The sequence below is a fragment of the Bos mutus genome, chromosome 11, assembly GCF_027580195.1.
Source record: "Bos mutus isolate GX-2022 chromosome 11, NWIPB_WYAK_1.1, whole genome shotgun sequence".
Lineage (NCBI taxonomy): Eukaryota > Metazoa > Chordata > Mammalia > Artiodactyla > Bovidae > Bos > Bos mutus.
This window is the reverse complement of record NC_091627.1, coordinates 69,422,349-69,442,524: the sequence shown is the minus strand read 5'-3', so window position 1 is coordinate 69,442,524 and position 20,176 is coordinate 69,422,349. Positions and strand designations below refer to the sequence as shown.

Below are 20,176 nucleotides of genomic sequence, written 5' to 3'. Positions count from 1 at the left end.
AGCCAGGGTAGCGCTGTTAATCCTGTTGTGTGGTGGTAACCAGATAAATACTCCTCAGCTGAGAGGGTCCCCCCACCTCCTCACCCCGCCCCTGCCTGACCCGATGTGTGGGCAGAGTCCTAGTAAAAAAAAAAAAAGGAAAGGGCATGTGGCCATAGCACATCAGCCTAGCTGCATGTCCTTGAAAACAGAAGCTAGCAAATGGGATGTGAGACCAAGGATATTCTAAAAGATGTTTTAAACCTGGACTCAACAGACCTTTTCTGTGGAGGTCAGATAGAAACTATGTTAGGCTTTGCCGCCATGCAGGGTCTCTATCTTGTCTCCTCATCCTCCTTCAGTGACCCTTCCCAACCCTCAAAAGAAAGAAAAAGCCCTCTAGCTCCCAGGCTGTACAGAAACAGACTCTAAGGCCAGAGTTTGCTAATGCCTGTTTTAAATTTTGGTCATGAAGAAACTGAGCCAAGATGGATGGCTGAGGTTTTTGTGCTGTTTGGGAGATAACGTGTTTTCCGCAAGCACAGTAGGAGGGGATGTGAGTGGGAGCTTCAGGATTCCTTTAGGCTCTGATCCTGGTGTGCCTTTGCTAGCCGGATGCCCTCAGCAGAATCCCCAGACCCTTTCTGGGCCTTGTCTAGTCAGAACTGGCAGCTTACAATAAACAAGGTACTGCTGCAGCGTCCAGCAGTGCATAGGAGTGAAGGAGGACTCACTCCATCCCTCACCCTCTTGATTTCCCTGGCTGTAGTTTCAGGCTGATCCCTGCTGGCCTGACCCACAGAGATGGAGAGTAGCAGAGCCAGTGGGATGGATTTCTGTCTGTAAAGGTGTTTTGAAGCATGCCACAAATTTCTAGGCAGGTTGAGCAGATGATTTCAGAATATTTCTTCCTGAGGTTGTGTCTCTGTGTTTCAAGGCACTCACTCGTCCCTTCTGGTTTGGTGGTGTTCACCCTGGTTCTCATCTCAGGGGAGTCAGTGCTACTGTTCTGCCTTGGTTTCAGAGTTGGCCCCTACTGTCACCTCTGGCTCCTCCACAGCCTTGGTGTCGGTGTTTGTGACTTTAAGGGGCTCACCTTGAGGTGATAAAATGGCAGGGCGGGAGCCCTGGAATATGGCCTGCTTTCTCAGTTCATCACTGCAGCCTCCTCCAGAGCTTCCCCCTGTGTGCCTTGGTTTCCACCCTGGCAGAGCCGGGCTGTGCTGCTTACAAGAAAGACCCTCAGGAAGCTGCAAGCCCTGCCCCCTGACATAAACTGTAGGCGCCGGGTTACGGGGAGTTCACGGTTGTTTTATAGTCTGCACATCAGAGTGTTAAGTGTTAGCAGAGAATTTCATATTTACTACACATGCATTTAGAACAGATGTTTACATGTGTTTTGTCCGTGAAGCTGGTTAAACTGTTGGGAAAGTATTTTAACTCAAGTTCTATTTATATACAAATCAGCAAACATAAATTAAAGGCCCCCAGACTAATCCGTCACAGGGCCTTCAGTCAAAAGATTAGTTTCCTTCCTTTTGCTGCCTCAAGATAACAGTTTGATTCTCTATTATCAATTCAGCCAGTTGCCTGTTTCCGGTTTCCTGCTCTGTGTATTTTGCATGTCACTCTTGGGAAATGATTTATTTATTTTTTCAAGCCAAGGCACATATGGGGCCTCCACCCTACTGTATTCTTTTGTTTTGAGTTAGAATTCTTTAAAAAGAAAAAAAAAAAACCTCAAGAATTGGGCTTTAATGGATAAGTTGTTAAAATTAGTATAAATTAAGTCTTGTGACTTTTGGCTTGTTTGGGTCATGTTGAAATAATGTTATAATTATACCCTTCTGTGTTTTTGTAGCGTCACTCTTATTGTATGGGCATGTGGTGGCAATTGTTCCCAAACAAAGCAGAAACAAAATTCTGTGAAACTACTTTTTAGATTAGCTTTTGGACCCCTTCTTATCTGAAAGACAATATCACAAAATTGCATTTTTATCATTTATCAGACCCCAAAGAACAGTTGCAGTTCAGTTTTCTTCATGAACAGTTGGAACCAGCAGTGGAAGCCACAAGACTTAACTTGAGAGCTTATTTGTTAGGCACTGGATGTTCAGCAAATGTTTATTGTGCATCCTCCACCCCCCAGTCTCCAAGCGCATGCTAAGGCTCTAAGCGGATATGGAGTTGGGTCCTTGGCCTGGATGCAGTTACAGACAGATAAGGAGATAGGACACAGGGTACATAATAAACAGAGGAGAGAGAGACTTCATCCCATCAAGTACATTCCTCTTAGAAGAACTAATCTTGACTTGGGTCTTAAAAGAAGTACTTTCCAGGTTAGAATGGTGTAAGCAAAGGTGGAGGAAAGGAATGTGCAAAGTGAGTGTTGAGAACATGATGAGTAGGGATCTTTTGGGTTGGATTTGAGCAGGGAGATGGGTGGGTATTGGGAAGGATCCCAGAGAAAGCAGGTGTCCTGCCAGAGGCTGCTTAGGACCCTTGAATGCCAGGCTTAGATTTGAACTGTCTTATAGATGGCTGGGGGACACTGAAGGTGCTGGTGCAGTGGTGCCTTTGAAACACCACTGTTTGGAGGAGACAATTCTGGCACTGATGTTTAAGAAGGGTAAGGATAGGAAAAGCACGAGGCAAGGGATTTCAGTAACTGTTGGATGATGGGGCCTGAACCCATCCTAACTATAGTGGGTTTTACCCTCCAAACACCCAAAAAATAAATTGCTGAGGTCATCCTCATGGCAGCTGTACTGCTTTGTAATATTTTTTGTTATTTTTTAACTTTCCATGTAGTTTCCCCAGCTAGGCTTTCAGTTCATCAAGGGCAAGTCTTGCGTAGAGAGTTCTGCATGAAGTATGCACTTTGTAAATACTGCAGCTTATTAATACTCTCCACTTCAGATGAGTCTTTACTCAGCTTGCTCTACAGTATTGTTGATTTAAGTAGCTACCTGTGGGATGTATTCATGGAATGATTGTCTTGTCTCCTTTTGATTTCTGCTTCCATTCTGTACCTCATTTCCTTCTCTGAACCCAAGTCTATACCTAACTTGACTGTGTGTTTATATAGAGAAAAATTACATGGTTGCCAACTCTTGCTTAAGATAGGTGACTATCTTAGCATATCTGAGGAAGATCCTGATAGAAAACACTAGGTTACACCAACAGGTTCTGACTGTTTGAAAAGTAGAAGAAAGATTTTCCTTCTTTCAGTCAGGTATAAATTCAGTCATTGAGAGAATAATAAATGGAGGCATTTGTCAGTCCTTGTTTCTGTGTTTCCCTTATTTTTCCATCCAGAGATGGTTTCATGCCTCCAGGCCTTTCTTCATCCCTGGCTGCCATCCGTCCCTTTCCATAGCTAGAGCTGAAGCATATGGTGAATATGGTTATGTTTAGCTTTCTGTACAGAGGGTGTTGTGGAAAGATACTGTACAATCATTTCCATAACACAATGCCCTTCTGTTCGTCAAAGCTATTTCTATAACCTGTAGCTTAACTCGTGCTAACACAGTGTTCATTTTTCCAGTTAGAGTCAGTTCTCTAGAGTAAGTTAGTTTTAAAAAGTGTTCCAGCCTTCCAATACTGATCATAGTTATTCCCTAAAAAGAAAGTCAGTTATGTGCTTATAGAAGGCGATGATGAAGAGGATATTCGCAGCCCTTTGGTTGAAATTAAGCAGGTATGTTTCTCTGTTCTACATATCTCATCCTCTTTCTATGAGACGTCTTCTGAAAATTTCAGATTAGGCTATAGTCCATGGGGTCACAAAGAGTTGGACATGACTGAGCAGCTAAGCACGTACATACACACACACACACACACACACACACACACACACACACACACATCAAAAACAAAAGACAATGCGTCTAGATAGCAGAGGAAAAGATCCTAATCCTTCTTAACCTAAACAGTGGAAGAGATAGAGTGACACCTCAGGACACCCAGTACAGTCAGTGTCACTGGTGGCTGATGACACTGAACAGCCCACCACCCCCCCCAAGCCTCGGGCTTTGCTGGAGAGCACGCTGGTGTCCCACATCCCTGACCAAGTTAGTCTTCTGAGTTAGTGAGCTTTGAGAAAGTGTAAATTATTGTTCAGAGGCATGATAGTGTCATCTTGTAGAATTCTATTTTCAGGAAAGAGCACCATGCTAGAAAGTCAATGTAATTCACCCCTTCCAATCAGAGGCCAATGCAAATGTTGTTACTCACTCAAGGTTGGGTTTCTTATTTGCTTCCCAGTGGTCCTCACTGACCTGGTGGTTGGCTAGTTCCTGTCTGAGCCTGTGGAGCTAAGAAGACTTAGCTGGTTGGATCTTCGTGTTTGGAACTGCTTTTCAGTTATAGGTTCTCAGGGTTCCACAATAGAATTTGTGGTCCTGGCAAACTTATTTTTGAGAGCAGCCTTACAAGTCCTTTCTGACTGCCAACCCCTGCACCTACACACTGACCACCTCACCACTCTCTCCCTCCGAGGGCTAGGGCTTCATTTTGCCCTTCATTTTGCCCTTTCCTCACGTGGTTCCCCACTTTTCTTGTATCTGAGGGTTGCACCTCTGATATGTTTGTTGTTTAGTCACTCTTTTGTGACCCCATGGACTGTAGCCTGCTAGATTCCTGTCCATGGGATTCTCCAGGCAAGAATACTGGAGTGGCTTGTCGTGCCGTCCTCCAGGGCATCTTCCCGACCCGGGGATTAAAGATCCCCAGTTAATGCTTCTGGACTGCTGTTGCTGTGGCTACTTCAAGTCCGAACTTGTATTGGTAGGTGTTCGGTGATATTTAGGTCTCCAAGAGGTGGTCAAGTCTTCAGGTACCATCTTGGGTTTCAATCTGTGCACCACATTGTGACCGTCATGCAAAAAGGGATCAGTGAGGAGTGTTCAGACCTGAAGGCTTTTATGTGAAGGACTGAGGAAATCTATTTTCCATAGCATCAGAGGTGGAGCAGGCTTCCTCGGCAGGCCACAGAGCCATCTAGTCTTGATGGAGACAGCACCCCAACAGTTGGAGCTGCTCAGTGATGGAGTGGACCCTTTAAAAAAGTATAAACTTGGATTACGATGGTGAGATGAGGGTGATTCATAGTATTATCATTGAAACGTGTTTTTTTGAATATTGTGGTAGAGGCATCATTGAGTAGTGATTGAGAACTGGGCTCTGGAGCCAGCCTGCCTTGGAGAGTTAATAGGTCCCACGTCATGGAATAGTTAGGGGAATAAAGTACACAGATCGGTACCAGGGATACAGTAAGTATGTGGTGAATGGTATTGTTATTTTAAAGAGAAAGAACAAGTTGTTTTCTTTCTGTACAACTATTAGCCTCCTGCTCTACTGTATACACCGGAGAAGGCACTGGCGACCCACTCCAGTACTCTTGCCTGGAAACTCCCATAGACGGAGGAGCCTGGTAGGCTGCAGTCCATGGGGTCGCTAAGAGTCAGACACGACTGAGCAACTTCACTTTGAGTTTTCACTTTCATGCATTGGAGAAGGAAATGGCAACCCACTCCAGTGTTCTTGCCTGGAGAATCCCAGGGACGGGAGAGCCTGGTAGGCTGCCGTCTGTGGGGTCGCACAGAGTCGAACACGACTGACGTGACTTAGCAGCTACTGTATATACACAGTTCCCCCTTTTAAAAAAAAAAAATTAAATAGCTGGTTCAGGTGCAGTAGAAGGGAGTTTTTGCTTTTGAAAAGAAGTTGACTCAGGGACTGCCCCGATGGTCCAGTGATTTAGACTTTGCCTTCCAATGCAGGGGGTGTGGGTTTGATCCCTGGCCAATAAAAAAATAAAACAGAAGCAATACTGTAACAAATTCAGTAAAGATTTAAAGAAAGAAAAGAAAGTTGACTCAGATGACTTGCAAGGCCTTGTTCTACCCTGAGATATGATTCCATGATCCTTGGGAAGGTACTTGAATGGTTGGGGTTGTTGAACAGACTACTTTGCTGGGAAAGGGAGAGGGTGAGAGAAAAGTGTGAGAGTTAGAACGTGACAGGCACTTTGATGTCCTCTCATTGAATGCCAGACCCACCTTTAGGTGAGTCCCTCTGCGTAAGCATAAGGCTGGAGGTGAAGGGCAAGCATGGCTGAAATACATTACAGGGAGCAGCTATGGGGTACCTGTTCCTTTCAGACACCACTGCTGAGTTTGGGGCAGACATGGATGGGAATTTGCCACAATGTCAGGCTCCTCAGGGTGAATTCTTAGGCGGAGATACAGGCGTGATTTGGATTGATTAACAGCAGTATGTGGCCCTGAAAGGGCAAAGACGGGTGCAGATGGCATGGGGGACAGAAATGCCCATGTCACACTGACCACCACTAAGCCCACTGCCTGTCCTACCCTGCCAGAAAGTGGCAGCTCTTTGTGAAATTGAATGAGCCTGAGGGCAGGGAGTTTCTTTTGCCATCAGCCAACAAGCACACTATCCAGGTCAAAAAGCCTTTGACCTGGGCAAAGGGAATAAATGAATAGTACCCCTGCTGGGGTGTCCTAGTGTCAGCTTCAGTTGGTGTAAGCCCAGAGGTCTAACCCAGGATTTCTCCTGGTTAGTTCCTTGTTGCAGGGTCTGCCCTGTGCCCTGGAGGATGTTTAACAGCATCTCTTTACTTCCACCCACTCGATTCCCAACATCACCTTATGTGCTCTCAGGAGCAGAGTGGCCCCCAGTTGAGAACCACTGGTCTAAATAAGCAGATCAAGTGGAGCTTATAAGTGCTCCCTTTTCCAGAGCTGCTCCTATTTGTAGAACTAGAAGTAGGCGCTCTTTTTCTCTGGTGCTCTGGCTGCCTCCTTACTTAGCTCAGGCCCAGCAAAAGCAGTTTGAAGTGGGGAACATGCCTCTGAACTGTCTTCCATTGTCTGCCTCTAGGGCTCCCAGCTCCTCCTTGGGCAGGCATCTGGGCAGATCTACCCCGGCCTTGCTGGGTTGGGAGTGCAGGGGTGATGTCACTGCGCCTTCCCGGGAAGGGCAGAACAAAGGATGGAGTCCCCAAAGACAGGAGGCCTCATCCTCAGCTGGCCTGCTGGGGAGATTTTTTTCCCCCTCCCTTCCCCTCCTTCCGGCTTCAGAAATGTTTGTTGTTCACCAATTACTCCATTGTAAGAGGAAACGCTAAGCCGGCCCGGCTCTGTGTCTCTCGGCTGAGCCCATTTCCTGCCCCTCATGTCGTAGGGCATTGGTTCTGGACCAGTCCCTGGATGGAATCTTCCATGCCTTTTCCAGTGAGTGGTGCAACCCTGAGGAACTTGAACCCTCTAGTTTTTCTAGCACGCTCACACCACGCAGAGCTTGCTCTTGAGGCTGGAGGCAGAGGAGAGAGCGAGATGTGGGAGAGGGGGCTGGAGAGCAAGTTCTCCTTCTTTCTGTTTAGATTTGGTCTTGAACTTCTCTTTCTCCTCTTCTTTCCCCACTTCTTCCTGGAGGTCCTGGGGACCTCAGTCGCCCTGGAGAGCCTCCCCCTCACAGAGCCTCAGCCTCGTCTCTTTCCGCTCAGCTCCCTCTGTTCCATCCCCCTGTGGCCTCATTGTTTGCATCTTCCCAAGGACAAGGGTTGGGGTTGGGCTCTGACTCCTCGGGACAGGGTGCTGTAGGGGTGGCTGACTGTCTCTGGAAGGAGATCCTCAGAGTCTCCTCGTAAAGGAACCTCTTCGTTCAGAACCTGAAAGCAGCCGGAGGTGTTTCTATAAGGTGAGATTCACCTGAAGGAGTGACAGTTGGCTGGGGGCACATGTGGTACTTGTTGATACAGGAATAACTTTATTCAAGCAGGTTTTCATTTCCATCTTGTTCCCGTGAGAGGCTGGGTGTGGTAGTGACATGGAGCCCCAGACCCTTTAATTACAGCCTAAGATACTATCAAGGGCTTTATTAAAGACATTTCCAACCATGTAGCACATAAAAGATATATAATTTAGAAAGAAATTAGCTGACCCTGAACACCTCTGAGCCACAAGTCACTCTCCATCTGTGGCATGCCCCGAGGGGAAGCCTTATGTGTCTGTGTGCTCTGCTCTGGACCTGCTCTTTCAGAACAGCCAACCTAAGGCCAAAAAATGCAGCTCCCTTGTCCCTGTTGTAAAGATACCAGCCATCAGGATGATTATGTGATTAATAATGCATGGGGTCTTTTCTCTGCCACCAATCATGATGTTATTGGCGCAGCTCCTTTTTCAGTCTCCACTCTGGCCCTCACTGCCTTTTTCCTTGTTCTGTCAGTCCTGCCCTCTTTGATCTTTTGTCTGTTTTCAGTAGGCCTTTGTCGTGGGGGAAGGCCCTCTTTTCCTCTGGTGGGCTGTTCTCTCGGGAGATTGGGTCCAGGCAAGCTGTTGGCTGTGCAGGTGGGCAGCTATCTTGGAAGGTGCCCCGGTGGCCTCACCTGCCTGGTTGGCAGCAGTAAACGCTCATCTCTTGTCTCTGTCTCAGATGGTAAAGAATCGGCCTGCAGTGCAAAAGACCCGGGCTTAATCCCTGGGTCAGGAAGATCCCCTGGAGAAGGAAATGGCAACCCACTCCAGTATTCTTGCCTGGAGAATCCCGTGGACAGAGGAGCCTGGTGGGCTACAGTCCATGGGGTTGCAAAGAGTCGGACACGACTGAGTGATTCACACAGACTTGTCTCTGTCTAGCTTCCTCCCTGTGGTGGGTGGAGGCCTTAGCAGAACCTTCCAGGCAGATATTCCCAGGGCCCCCTGACCATCCTAGGAACCCAGAACATCCAGGCCACCAAGTACACGCCCCATCAGCAAGGCTGCTTTTTACTTGCCACTTGGTGGTGCAGAAATACATAAAACGTTGTTGGAGTCTCCTCCCTTTCTTGTAGTTTCTTCTTGGTGGGCTTGGGCCTCACACAGGAAAGAGGAAGTCTTGGGTCCTTTCAGGACAAATTCATGCTGTTGGCGGTGGGGTGAGTATGTGATTAAAGGATAGCTTGGTAGAGGACAGTTGGCGTTTGAGTTAGTGGGCCTGGGCACACTCTGTGGCTCTCTGCTGAGCTTGGTAGAGAACAGTCAAGGAGTTTTAATCAGTGGCCTGGGCACACTCCATGGCTCTCCATTGAAGATCTGCAATGGCCTGCGTTTAAAACACTCTGCAGAGCAAGGAGATGGGAAGCCTGTTTGTATGGGGTGCGAAGGGCCTGTTCTAGGCAGTTGGGTCTAGAGTTTCTGGCTTTGGCTTGGACAGACTGATCACTGAGGCTTGGAAAGCTTAATCCTGTTTCCTTGATGATTTAGATGTACAGCCACCCCACTTTAGACTGTAAACCAGCAGTGGTGTTTTCCACGAATGCACAAGCTTCCACGAAAGCTTGGAAATGATGGTCGTCCACTCTATGGAAGGGGACACTGAGCCCAGGGTCTCAGAACATATTTGACCAAGTCTCCTCAGGCCCATGCCCTGCTCTCCCAGGGCTTGGCCAGCGCTCCTTGTACTCTGCCACACTGCCCACCATCTTCTCTGTTGTTCACTGAACATCCAGCTAAGCAGGCAAAAGGGTCATAGTAGATCAAGGTCACAGGTGAGTTTGTCCTGTCAGGTGATGCCTGACCCTTTGTACATGAAGAAGCAGTTGCTGGCCGTCTGCTGAGTTTTTCTGCCCCATGTCCTTCTGCACAGAGTGCTTCTCCTGCACTTGCCTTAGAGGAGTGACTGCTGTGACGCACACATTAGAAACTTCGCCAGCCAAGTATATACTATCGGGCGGGACTGCCCACTGTGGCCTTCCATATCCTGCTGCCCCCTCAGCAGAGGTGGAGAAAATGAAGTGAGTGCAAGCAAAGGATGCTCTGCCGGTGGTTATGCTTAGGGGCTCAGACAGTCAAGGGTTGTCCAGTTCTTCTGTTCCCGAGTTGTTGACTTTGAGGTTCATTACAGTTGAGCTTTGCTCTTCTTCCTTTGGCTGGCATCTCATGCCCCTCACCCACCACCCCCAGGCTGTGATTGGTGGTAAAGCAAGTTCTCCTCTGCTTACAGATGAACGTGAAGCTGTGCAAAAGAAGACCTTCACCAAGTGGGTCAACTCCCACCTTGCCCGGGTGTCCTGCCGGATCACAGATCTGTACACTGACCTTCGGGATGGACGGATGCTCATCAAGCTACTGGAGGTCCTCTCTGGAGAGAGACTGGTAAGGGGGGTGGTGGGTGGCGGCTGTGAAGTGTCTTGTACCATAGGTGGGGAAATGTTTTTGAAAAATCAAGTCTGGGCTTGTCTCTTGCAGATTTATGTGGTTAATGACTGATACTTGTGAGGTGCAGAGACTTGATGAGTGTGATGAGCACGGTGGGGAAAGCTCCAGGGTAGTTTTGAATCTGGATGATTTTCTTGAACTGTAATGAAGTGGCCTTGTTCTGGTTATTGGCAAAGTTATTGTCTTTGGTCAGAAAGATCCTGGCTGGTGTCCCCTGTTAAACAGCATGATGCCGGAAATTTAAGGAGCAGTCTTGGGCGCTGGCCTCCGGGATGAATCTGTATCCCTTGAGATCATGGAATAATTCTAAGCTTGGGTCTTAGTGATTCTTTGGAAAATCTGAGGTGCCATTTTAAGGTAGCAGGAACTGAGTTCAGTAGTGTCTGGCGTTTTTTTGTTTCTTCCACACACACTTTTTATTCTGGGCTGGAGGGAGAGGCTGGTGTTTTGTCTCCTTGGAAACGTGGAGCTTCTGATGAACTCACCCAGCCTTTTTGGGCAGAGGAGTTGTCAGCCTATTGTGAAAATGTTCTCCCCATTCTGTTTGCCCAGAGCTGCCACCGCTGTCTCTGATGTGACTTTTGTTTGTGAACCTTAGACCCCAAAATCTTAATGCAGTCACTGTAACTGGCCCAACAGGTTTTGTCTGGCCTTGGTGTAGAGATGGATGCCGTCTTCTACCAGAGCATAGACAGTTCCATAGGTGGCAGTGGGGCCAAGCCAAAGGCTGACGCCCAGGGATCGAGCCCACATCTGCAGTGACATCACCAGGAAAATATGATGCTGGTGGTTGGCAGGGCTGCCAGAAAGCCTTATTTTTAACTTGATCTCCACCCTGCAACTTGACAGCCACAGTGGGTCTGTATGTAGACCAACCCACACACCTCTAACCATAGGCAGAGGTTGTCCCCTGTTCTAACATTATCCCACAGACAGAACTGCCTCTTTGAGCCCGGGTAGTAATAGTCAGGTTTCTGTCTCCTGAGCCCTCCGTTCAGGAACAGGGTCCCCAGAAGAGAGCAAGCACTGTCTCTTCTTCAGCACCTCTGGTCCATGTTCTTTGTTCCTGAGCATGCATGTCTTGCTGCCTCATTTTCTTTGAGGTTATGGGTCAAACTGGACGAAACAAACAGACAAAGGAGTCTCCTGCCTCCATGGCCATGATGCCTCCTTGAAGGCAGTCTGTGAGGTGGGAGTAGGGGCAGTGGGTTCACACGGGGAGGACTGGTCATTTAGTGCATTTTGGTTTGTTTTTTGACAGTCTAGACCAGAAATATTGTGATATGCACCTTTAAATATAATTTTTGTAACCAGAGTTTCTCACCAACACCACCCCCTTTTCCCTCTTAAATGTTCAACTGAGTGTAATTGTCTGTTGATTTGGGGTAGGGGGAATGATGTTCTGAAAGTAGCTAAAAAAATCATTAAAGGTTATGTGAAAATTAGTTTGAACATTTATTTTTGCCCCAGTATGGTCTCATGGGGAGTAAATGGTTCACCCTGGAAGGCCTGTAGTTCTTTTATACCAAGAAGATTGTTGTCTGTGATAATGTCCACATAATAAATGGGGTCAAGCCCATTGCCCTTCATTCTGAACAGGGCAACAAAAATATGAGAAGAAGAAAACAGCCAACAAAGCATAATTCTTGGTTGTTTGTAGAAACCTCCCACTCCTGTCTTTATTTGCTGCCAGCAGGATATATATTTCCTTTTTTTTTTTTTTTGCAGTGTCCTAGAGGCCTGGGGGAGCAGGGGAGCAGGGGTGGAGGAACACGAGGGGGCTGCTGTCTGCGTCCTCTCAGGCAGTCACGGGCAGAGATTGTCTTTAGCAGTGCCCTGCCACTTCGTAAAACCCCGAGTGCCTTGGCTTCTTTTACTATCCATTCCTCCCAGCCAACTCTGACTGTTGGTTGCAGAGTCTTATCGGTCTTCTTATTCCAAAAGTGAGGATACCATGGGGAGTTCCCTGGTGGTCCGGGTGGCAGGACTCTGAGCTCTCACTAATGAGAGCGCTGGTTCCATCCCTGGTCAGGGAGCTGAGATCCTACAGACTGTACCACAGGGGGAAAAAAAAAAAAAAGAATGTTAAAAAAAACAAAAGTAAGGATACTATAGATAGGCTTCCCTAGTGGCTCAGATGATTTAGAATCTGCCAGCATGCAGGAGACCCAGGTTTGATCCCTTGGTTGTGAAGATCCTCTGGAGAAGGGCATGGCAACCCTCTCCAGTTTTCTTGCCAAGAGAATTCCATGGATAGAGGATCCTGGTGGGCTACAGTCCATGGGATCAGGAAAGAGTCAGACATGACTGAGTGACTAACACCATAGAAAGAGCGAGCTACAGCTCTTATTCATTTGTACTGGAGATTTTTGGCTCTTTTGGCCCTGTGGCTTATCTGGAGTCTTCTGGAAAAGACACAGACCACACTCTGCTGTTGGCCACAGATGCTGCCAGGGACTTACATTAGAGATGCTCCCCAAGGAAGATAAGATTCATCCATGAGGGGTTGCCCCAAATGATTCTTGAATCTTCAGATTCCAGAATGAGCGCTATTGCTAGAACTTCCAGGCCTAGGTAAATTAATGTCCACAGATAAATGTGTCTCATCAGATAACATTCAGTCAGCTCTGGGCTTTCTGCACCAGTGATCCAAATCCCTGGGCTACACAAACATTTGCACTCCATCTGCAGCTGTGTCTCCGGCGGCATATCAGCACAAGCACGCACCACCAACTTGGCAGTGTGTAGGAGATAGATGTTTGAGGGACTGGAGTATCTAAATTTATTTTATTAGCAGATTCTTGGAGCCAGCTCATCCTTCTTCACAGAGGAGGAAGTTTTTCTTGATTTTTACTGTACCAAGTTCAAAAAAACAGATTCACTTAATGATCCACATCATTTCACCCTAACCCCACCCTGCATTTCTACTTAATAAAATCTGGGTTAGATTTGAGCAGGTTTGGGGTTAGATGTTGGAGTTATCAAGACACTTGATTCTTAAGTACTGTAGAACATGAGAAGGCAGGAATCTCCCCCACCCACCCCTAGTCATGACTTGGGTTGGCTCCATGTCGCTGTCTTTGCCTCAAGGTGTGTTAGCTCATGAGGCAGTGAGGAATCTCTGAGGCTGAGCCCGGACGCTGCTGCAGACTGGGATTGGGTTGATGACAAAACCGTTCCTTTCCAGTGTGTTACTCTGAAATTACCATGGACTATAACTTCATAAATATCTGACTTTAAAGTTCCAGAAAGAATATAGACCGCCTCTTACATATATACAATGGAATATTACTCATCCCATTATAAAGGATGAAATAATGCCGTTTGCAGCAACATGGATGGACCTGGAGAGTGTCATACTGAGTGAAGTCAGTCAGACAGAGAAGGAGGAATATCCTATGACATCCCTTATATAAGGAATCTGAAAGGAAATGGTACAAATGAACTTACAAAATAGAAGGAGACTCACAGACTTAGAAAACTAACTTATGGTTGTCAGGGAGAAGGGACAGTTAGGGAGTTTGGGACGGACATGTACACACTGCTGTATTTTAAATGGATAACCAACAAGGACCTCCTGTATAGCACATGGAACTCTGCTCAGTGTTATGTGGCAGCCTGGATAGGAGGGGTATTTGGGGGAGAATGGATACATGGATATGTATGGCTGAGTCCCTTCACTGTTCATCTGAAACTATCACAGCATTGTTTATCAGCTGTACCCTAATATGAAACAGAAAGATAAAATATAAAGAAGGCCCCCCAAAAGAATATAGACCGCCTTTGACTTTGGCGTCAACCGACCAGATAGAAGCGGTGAGCACAGAACTGTGCTGGTCACTTTGCCATTAGTTGCAGGTCCCAAAGCCAGATTAGAAATGGGACATGAAGGGTTAGGGTTGCATGACCCACTGATATTTGGAAGGACTGAGGCCTCTGGACTTTGGGAGTGAAGTAGAGCCCACGGGTCCTCATCCAAGTTAGAAGCTGGCCTGTGCCCCCTTCCCTCTGTGGGCCTCAGCGTGAAGACTGGTTCTGTGTGAGATGGTTTCCTGCCTTGCTCCTGCCAGACTGAGCCCTCTTCTCTGACTGAGAGGACAAGGTTTTCTGAACACCTCTACTCTCCCGCAGCTCCCACCATTACCAATAACAGGTATCACTGATTTCTGCTGTCCTGTTATTTTCCTAATATTCTGTCTTCTTATTCTGTTAATCAGTCTCAAAGAAGACAAAGCAACAAAAACAGGTTTTTTTTTTTTTTTTAACCACCGTTACTTCCAAAACAGGCTGAACTAGGTGGAGAAGATAGACTTACCGTGAGATTTGCTAAGCCTTAAATAAATCCCATGTTGAACTACCCTGAGTGCATTTTATATAAAATCTTTGTTAGGAGAGCCGTGCTGGCATGTATTGTTGTAGAGATGGGATTTTATGGACTGGCCACAGAACCTGCCTGTTTTTTATATCTCTTGTGAGGGAGCATTTGCTTTTGTTCTAACAACCAGCCAGAGAAGAATGTCCCTGTTAAATTCAGGTCTAATTGCACAAATACAAAAAATGAACTAATAGTAACAGGTAATAGTAATACCATGTGATAAAAAGCTGAAAGAATGGCCCCAAAGCACTAGAGTTCAGAAGAGGAAGTGGGCCTTCTGGATGGAGTGTCAAGAAACCCTACCCATTGGGTGGGGTTGCAACTGGATTCAAGAGGAGAGGCTCAGGTGTGGATGGCCATAGAATAGAGGGGCCGTGTGTCAGCGTGAGGAAGAGTGAAGAGAGCACTTGGGGTGGCCGTCAGGAGGAAGCTGGTGTAGGGAGAGCATCCTGGCTAAAGTGGAGTTTGCTTTCAGAAGGAGTGATGACAGTCAGTCACTTTCAGTGTTTGCTGTTATACACATAATCTGTTTAATTCTCAGTCTAATGAAGTGGACAACTTACACTTTAGAGAAGAAGCAGTATCACCACTGAGGAATATAACTTAGATTCCAGCCACTCTCCTGTATGTTGGGCCCCTCATTTCTCATTGAGCCCTACTGAAGGAGAAGATTGTCCTGGGGAATGGGTCCCCACCAGGAAGGAAATGGGCAGGAATTAATGAGATGCGGTATGTTGTTTCCCCTTTAATTTTAATTGGACAAGAATCATTTTATACTCTTCTTAAAACTGAAGAGTGTGATGTGTAGGGAGGTGTTTGGGGACTTAATGTGAAATAAGTTTGACTGTTGTATCAGACGAGATTTTGGAATTAGTGTTTCCGTCCTCCTCTCTGTATTAAGTAGAGGCATGCATATGTGTGTAGCAAGCATTGATTTTTGATTAAAAGGCAAAGACATAAGCAAGTCTCCGTCACTCTGGCACACTGACCTGTAGTGTCTTTTTCTCTATTTCTTCTACACCTGAATGAGAGATGAGCAGGCACTTTAGAATTTGCTTTGTGTGCTAGTGAGTCGTTTCCCCTCCAGCTTACAGACTGTGTTTATAGCTGGAAGGGACTAGGGGCCCCAAAGCTAGATCCCTTGATTTCACAGATGCTGTAACAGTAAGCAACCAGCAAAGCCATCCAGCTGGTGTTCGGCAGTCAGCTTCTCCCAGCTCCCAGGATTGGCTTTCTGTCTCCCTGCAGCCCTGGAGATCTATTGCTCCAGGTGGCTTCAAGGTGGCTCTGGACACATGGAGAAAAGTCAGAGGGAGCGGGGCTTAGCAGGGTGGAAGAGTGGCCCAGCTCCCCTGAGTCCTCCCAAAATCCCCTGCCAGGAGTCCTCCTTCAAGTCATCCTCCTCTATTCATGGAGGCTAAAAATAGCTCCAGGAAACGTTTGCTTTGTCTTTCCCATCTCTGCTGCTGCTGCTAAGTCGCTTCAGTCATGTCCGACTCTGTGCGACCCCATAGATGGCAGCCCTCCAGGCTCCCCCGTCCCTGGGATTCTCCAGGCAAGAACACTGGAGTGGGTTGCCATTTCCTTCCCATCTCTAGGCTCTGACAAAAACCCTGCCATTGTAATCACTCCACCGTTCTACAAACCCAGATGCCCCACAGCGTGTAATTGGTCTAAACTCAAGGCTGAGTCCACCATGAACCTGGAGGGGCCATCCAGCTCCCTTTTCCCTTTCTAAGGCGAATTTGCCCAGGACCACCCCACTTCTGAGGGGCGGGGCTTGAACTGGCTGCTCTACTAAGCAGTTAAAATTACCTTGTCAGTTGCTGGAGGTTGGTTACTTAGCCCTGTCATTCCCACTCTTTTGGAGCTGGAAAGATGATGGGTCTGGAGCCAGCCCAGATGGATTGGAGCTGTGGTTGATAAAGATTTGGGACCAGAAGGGACTAAGGAAGGGAAACAGGAAACGTGACCACAAAGCAGAGGAACACAGCCCTGGTGTGGAAGAGCAGGAACCCTTGTTAGGATTTAAAGGAGGAGCCATAAATACAGGCATTTCCTCAGAGGAACCCAGGCCTGCAGCGCACCCCCCTTTGTTTGAGTTGCACGCGAGTCTGGTATTGATCCTTGACTCCACATTCATGGCATCTCAAACTGCCCCATCAGAAAGGACAGCAGAAGACAGAAATGTGCATGTTGCCGTGGGAACGGACCTTAGTCACACTGGGAATTTGACAATAATTAATGGAGACAAGACAGGGAAGGTTTCTCTTCCTGGCAGAAAGAGCCATTCTTGGGGTGAGGCTTCAGAAAGTGTTTATTACTGAGAGATGCGCCCCTCCCCCAGATCCTTTGTGTTCAGTTTTCTCCATTGTTATCTCTTCTTTCTTTTGAGAAGGTGGAAGTTGAATAAAATAAAAATAGCTCTTCTGGAAAAAAAAAGGAAAACTGTCTGCCAGATCGGGACCCAAGCCTCGTTATTTCCTTTCACATACTAATGTGTTTGTACTGCACTTGGTTCCCGGTGTAGCCTGAAGGGGGCACATTATGGAATCCCAGCTCACCACACCAGCCAGCCATGCCATCACCTCACCCCTCTAAACAGATGTGTTCTCATCTGTACAATGACAAGAATAATAATTGTTATTACTGTGTAGTGTTAGTGTGAAGATTAAATGTGATAAGATAGAAACCACCTAACAGGTTAACCCAGTCGCCCAGAAAATGGCAGCTAAGAATTGTTAGATATTGAGAGCTTTGCTGTTTTCATGACCTAATATATGTTTCTGCGTGTAGGTCTGTGCAATCATTATTAACCCTTCTAAATTAATTCCCTGTGATGATTCTCCCTAAACCTGCCCAAATACCATTTAAAGCATCAAAACACTTCAGAGACCGTCTCTGAACACATCTTAGGAGTTGCTATTCTTGAGTTTTAGTCTTAATTCCTACTTCTCCTCCTGTATCATCTAACCTTGCCACATCTGGTTTGTTCATTGGGTTTAAAGGAGATTCATGTGCCACTGAAGCTGAGTGAGTTTCAATTAAGATGAAATGTGGGAAAGTGTTTGAAAAACATGGAGAGAGGTGCAGTGAGGCGATGAAGCAACTTTCACTGCCTAACAGTTAACCTGGCTTGAATTACTAGCTGCACAGCATAATAGTAATATTTAAGCTATCTCTGTAAATCATGCTTTCTAACCTTGTTTCCTAATACGCTTTGAATTGCAGAGGTCTTACTATGTCTAGACACCCCAAGTGTCGAGGTTTGGGTATCTTCGCATCCTTGCCCCTCCCTCCTTCCATCTCCTCTTCCCTCCAGATACCAGCTAGTCATAAGTTTTCTCTACCACCATTTCCTTTTATTCCTGTAGAGTACCATTTAGGGTGTCAGGATTAGAAGAATAATATCATTACCACTGTTTGGGGGCACATTCCAATCTGGTATTAAATTTGTCTTTCAACTGATGTGTATCAACTTCTCTGGCTCTCAGTGGGAGAGTTCTATCTAGACCCTGAACATTTCTTGTTTGTCTACAGAGAAGTGTGTTATTTCTAAACAATTTGAAATTCAGGTGGGGCATGCTCCCCCCGCCCCCCCCAACAACTTTAAGAAGAATTGTTGGGAGGAAAATCCTTGAGGTGCCTCTGTTTGTAGACCCATTTTGTGGATTTGAGAACACCATAATGATTAGTTCACCATTTCATTTATGGAGCAGCTGTTTGAGATTATTACCGATATTATCCTCATGTTAGAGGTAAAAGTTGAGAAACAAGGCGCCAATTTGCTAGAAAGTGGGGAAACTGTAACTTAAATTGTGGATATTTTAACAAGAGCAGCAGCATCTATACTGAATTGCCCAGCAGAAGCATATTCATGGATCTGGTTTGTTCGTGTTTCATATTTTAAAAGATGTAATGGCCAGGAGCAGTAGGAAAATTAAAAATAAAACAACTTTAGAGAGAGAAAAGCAGAGTATCAACCCCTGCCCAAATCTTGGTTTGATTTTTGGAAGAATTGCAAAAAAATAAAACCAAAGTGGGGTGAGGGGTCTCCTGAAAGTTTTCCATTTCCTCGACTTTTGGAAATGGGTGAGGTTTGTTTTTTTAACTAAGAAGTCTAATCATTTACCCAACCAAAGAGGTTTCTCTGCCATCTTTATTTCAGTTCCTTCCCTTGTGTTCCATGCAGTAGTGTTTCTGATGGCTGGTGTTAACAGGAACTTGCGTTGCATTTGGGTCAGGGTGAACCATCCTCAGCCCCCACCTGGCATGGCCAGTCAGCATCAGTGCGGGGTCCCTGCCACTTGACACTTTTCCAATCTGCAGGAAAGCATTTGGACCCCTCCCGTACCTCCCACACCCCTGCACCCCATATTCATATGGAAATGAACACGCAGTCCACTGGGATTTTGTAGGAGAGAACAGAGGCTTGAGGGGTCTCCTGCGTGTTTGAGGTTGTTCTTCAAGATCAGGTCAGAAAGAACTGTAGTTAGGCCTGGAGCAGCCTGAGAAGGTCCTGACAGCCCCCAACGTATTCCCTATCTTGCTGCTCAGATTCTGTCAGATGACAGAACTAAAACGGTGTGGTAGAGAGTTTGATGTCTTTTATTCAAGGGGACATAGTCCATGGATGGGGCAGTGCTGCCTCACAAGCAGTGGTGGAGCTCTCTGTCTAAGAGAGTGACCCTTTGTGTTCAGGCTCCTTGACAGGCCTTTCTCTCCAGTGCAGGCTGACTTAAGTTTGTCATGTGGGCGACCTCTGTTTTGGGAGTCCTGATCTTGGTGGCTCAGACCCTAAAGAATCTGCCTGCAATGTGGGAGACGTGGGTTCGATCCTTGGGTTGGGAAGATCCCCTTGAGGAGGGCATGGCGACCCACTCCAGTCTTCTTGCCTGATGAATCACATGGACAGAGGAGCCTGGTGGGCTGCAGTCCATGGGGTCACAAAGTCAGACACGGGCTGAGTGATGAACACTTTCACTTGACGTGTACACAAGTTGACTTTACAAACGCTAATTCCACCCACACTGTTTCTCTCACAATGAGTTAGGATGAAACCTTTTCTGGCCAGTCAGAGGCGGACTTGGGAGACTATATGAAACCTTTTCTGGCCAGTCAGAGGCGGACTTGGGAGACTATCTGCCACAGTTAGCACAACATTTGCATCCTTGCCACTCTGCAACTCCAGGCCCAACCTGCACTGTGTGGTCATGGGCTCACTGGTCAGGGCACAGGCCGCGAAGAGGAAGAGGCCTCAGAACAGCCCTGAAGAATGCCAGGAGCCCTCCCCCCAGAATTCACATGCTTTCTTGGAGGCAGTGAGTCCACACCCCTCGACTTCGGTCCAGTTTCAGCAGGAACCTCAGTTGTCCACCTTGACAGGAGGAGAACGGGGGCTCACTGTAGGAACCTTAGATGGAGTCCACCCCTTTTTATGGACATCTGAGATCAGACCTTTTTCTTACCTCCCAGATAGCTTGATTTGCTGTGCCGTTGTCACTTGACCTAACATGAATCACGGATCCTAGCATTCCTGACATTCCAGGAATGTAAGTTGTGAGTATAAAGCATAGTCCATGCTCCCAAGCCAGTAGTCGGG

General features: G+C 46.8%; 1 protein-coding gene across 5 annotated transcripts in view; it reads left to right on the top strand.

Moving 5' to 3' along the window:
- Nucleotides 1-20,176, top strand: part of SPTBN1 (spectrin beta, non-erythrocytic 1) — a 211,475-nt gene that overhangs the window by 132,536 nt on the left and 58,763 nt on the right. For all 5 annotated transcript variants that reach the window (XM_070379571.1, XM_070379572.1, XM_070379573.1 and 2 more), the window contains one exon: nucleotides 9,985-10,136. In XM_070379571.1, the coding sequence (XP_070235672.1) occupies nucleotides 9,985-10,136 (152 nt within the window). The remainder of the gene's footprint in view (nucleotides 1-9,984; nucleotides 10,137-20,176) is intronic.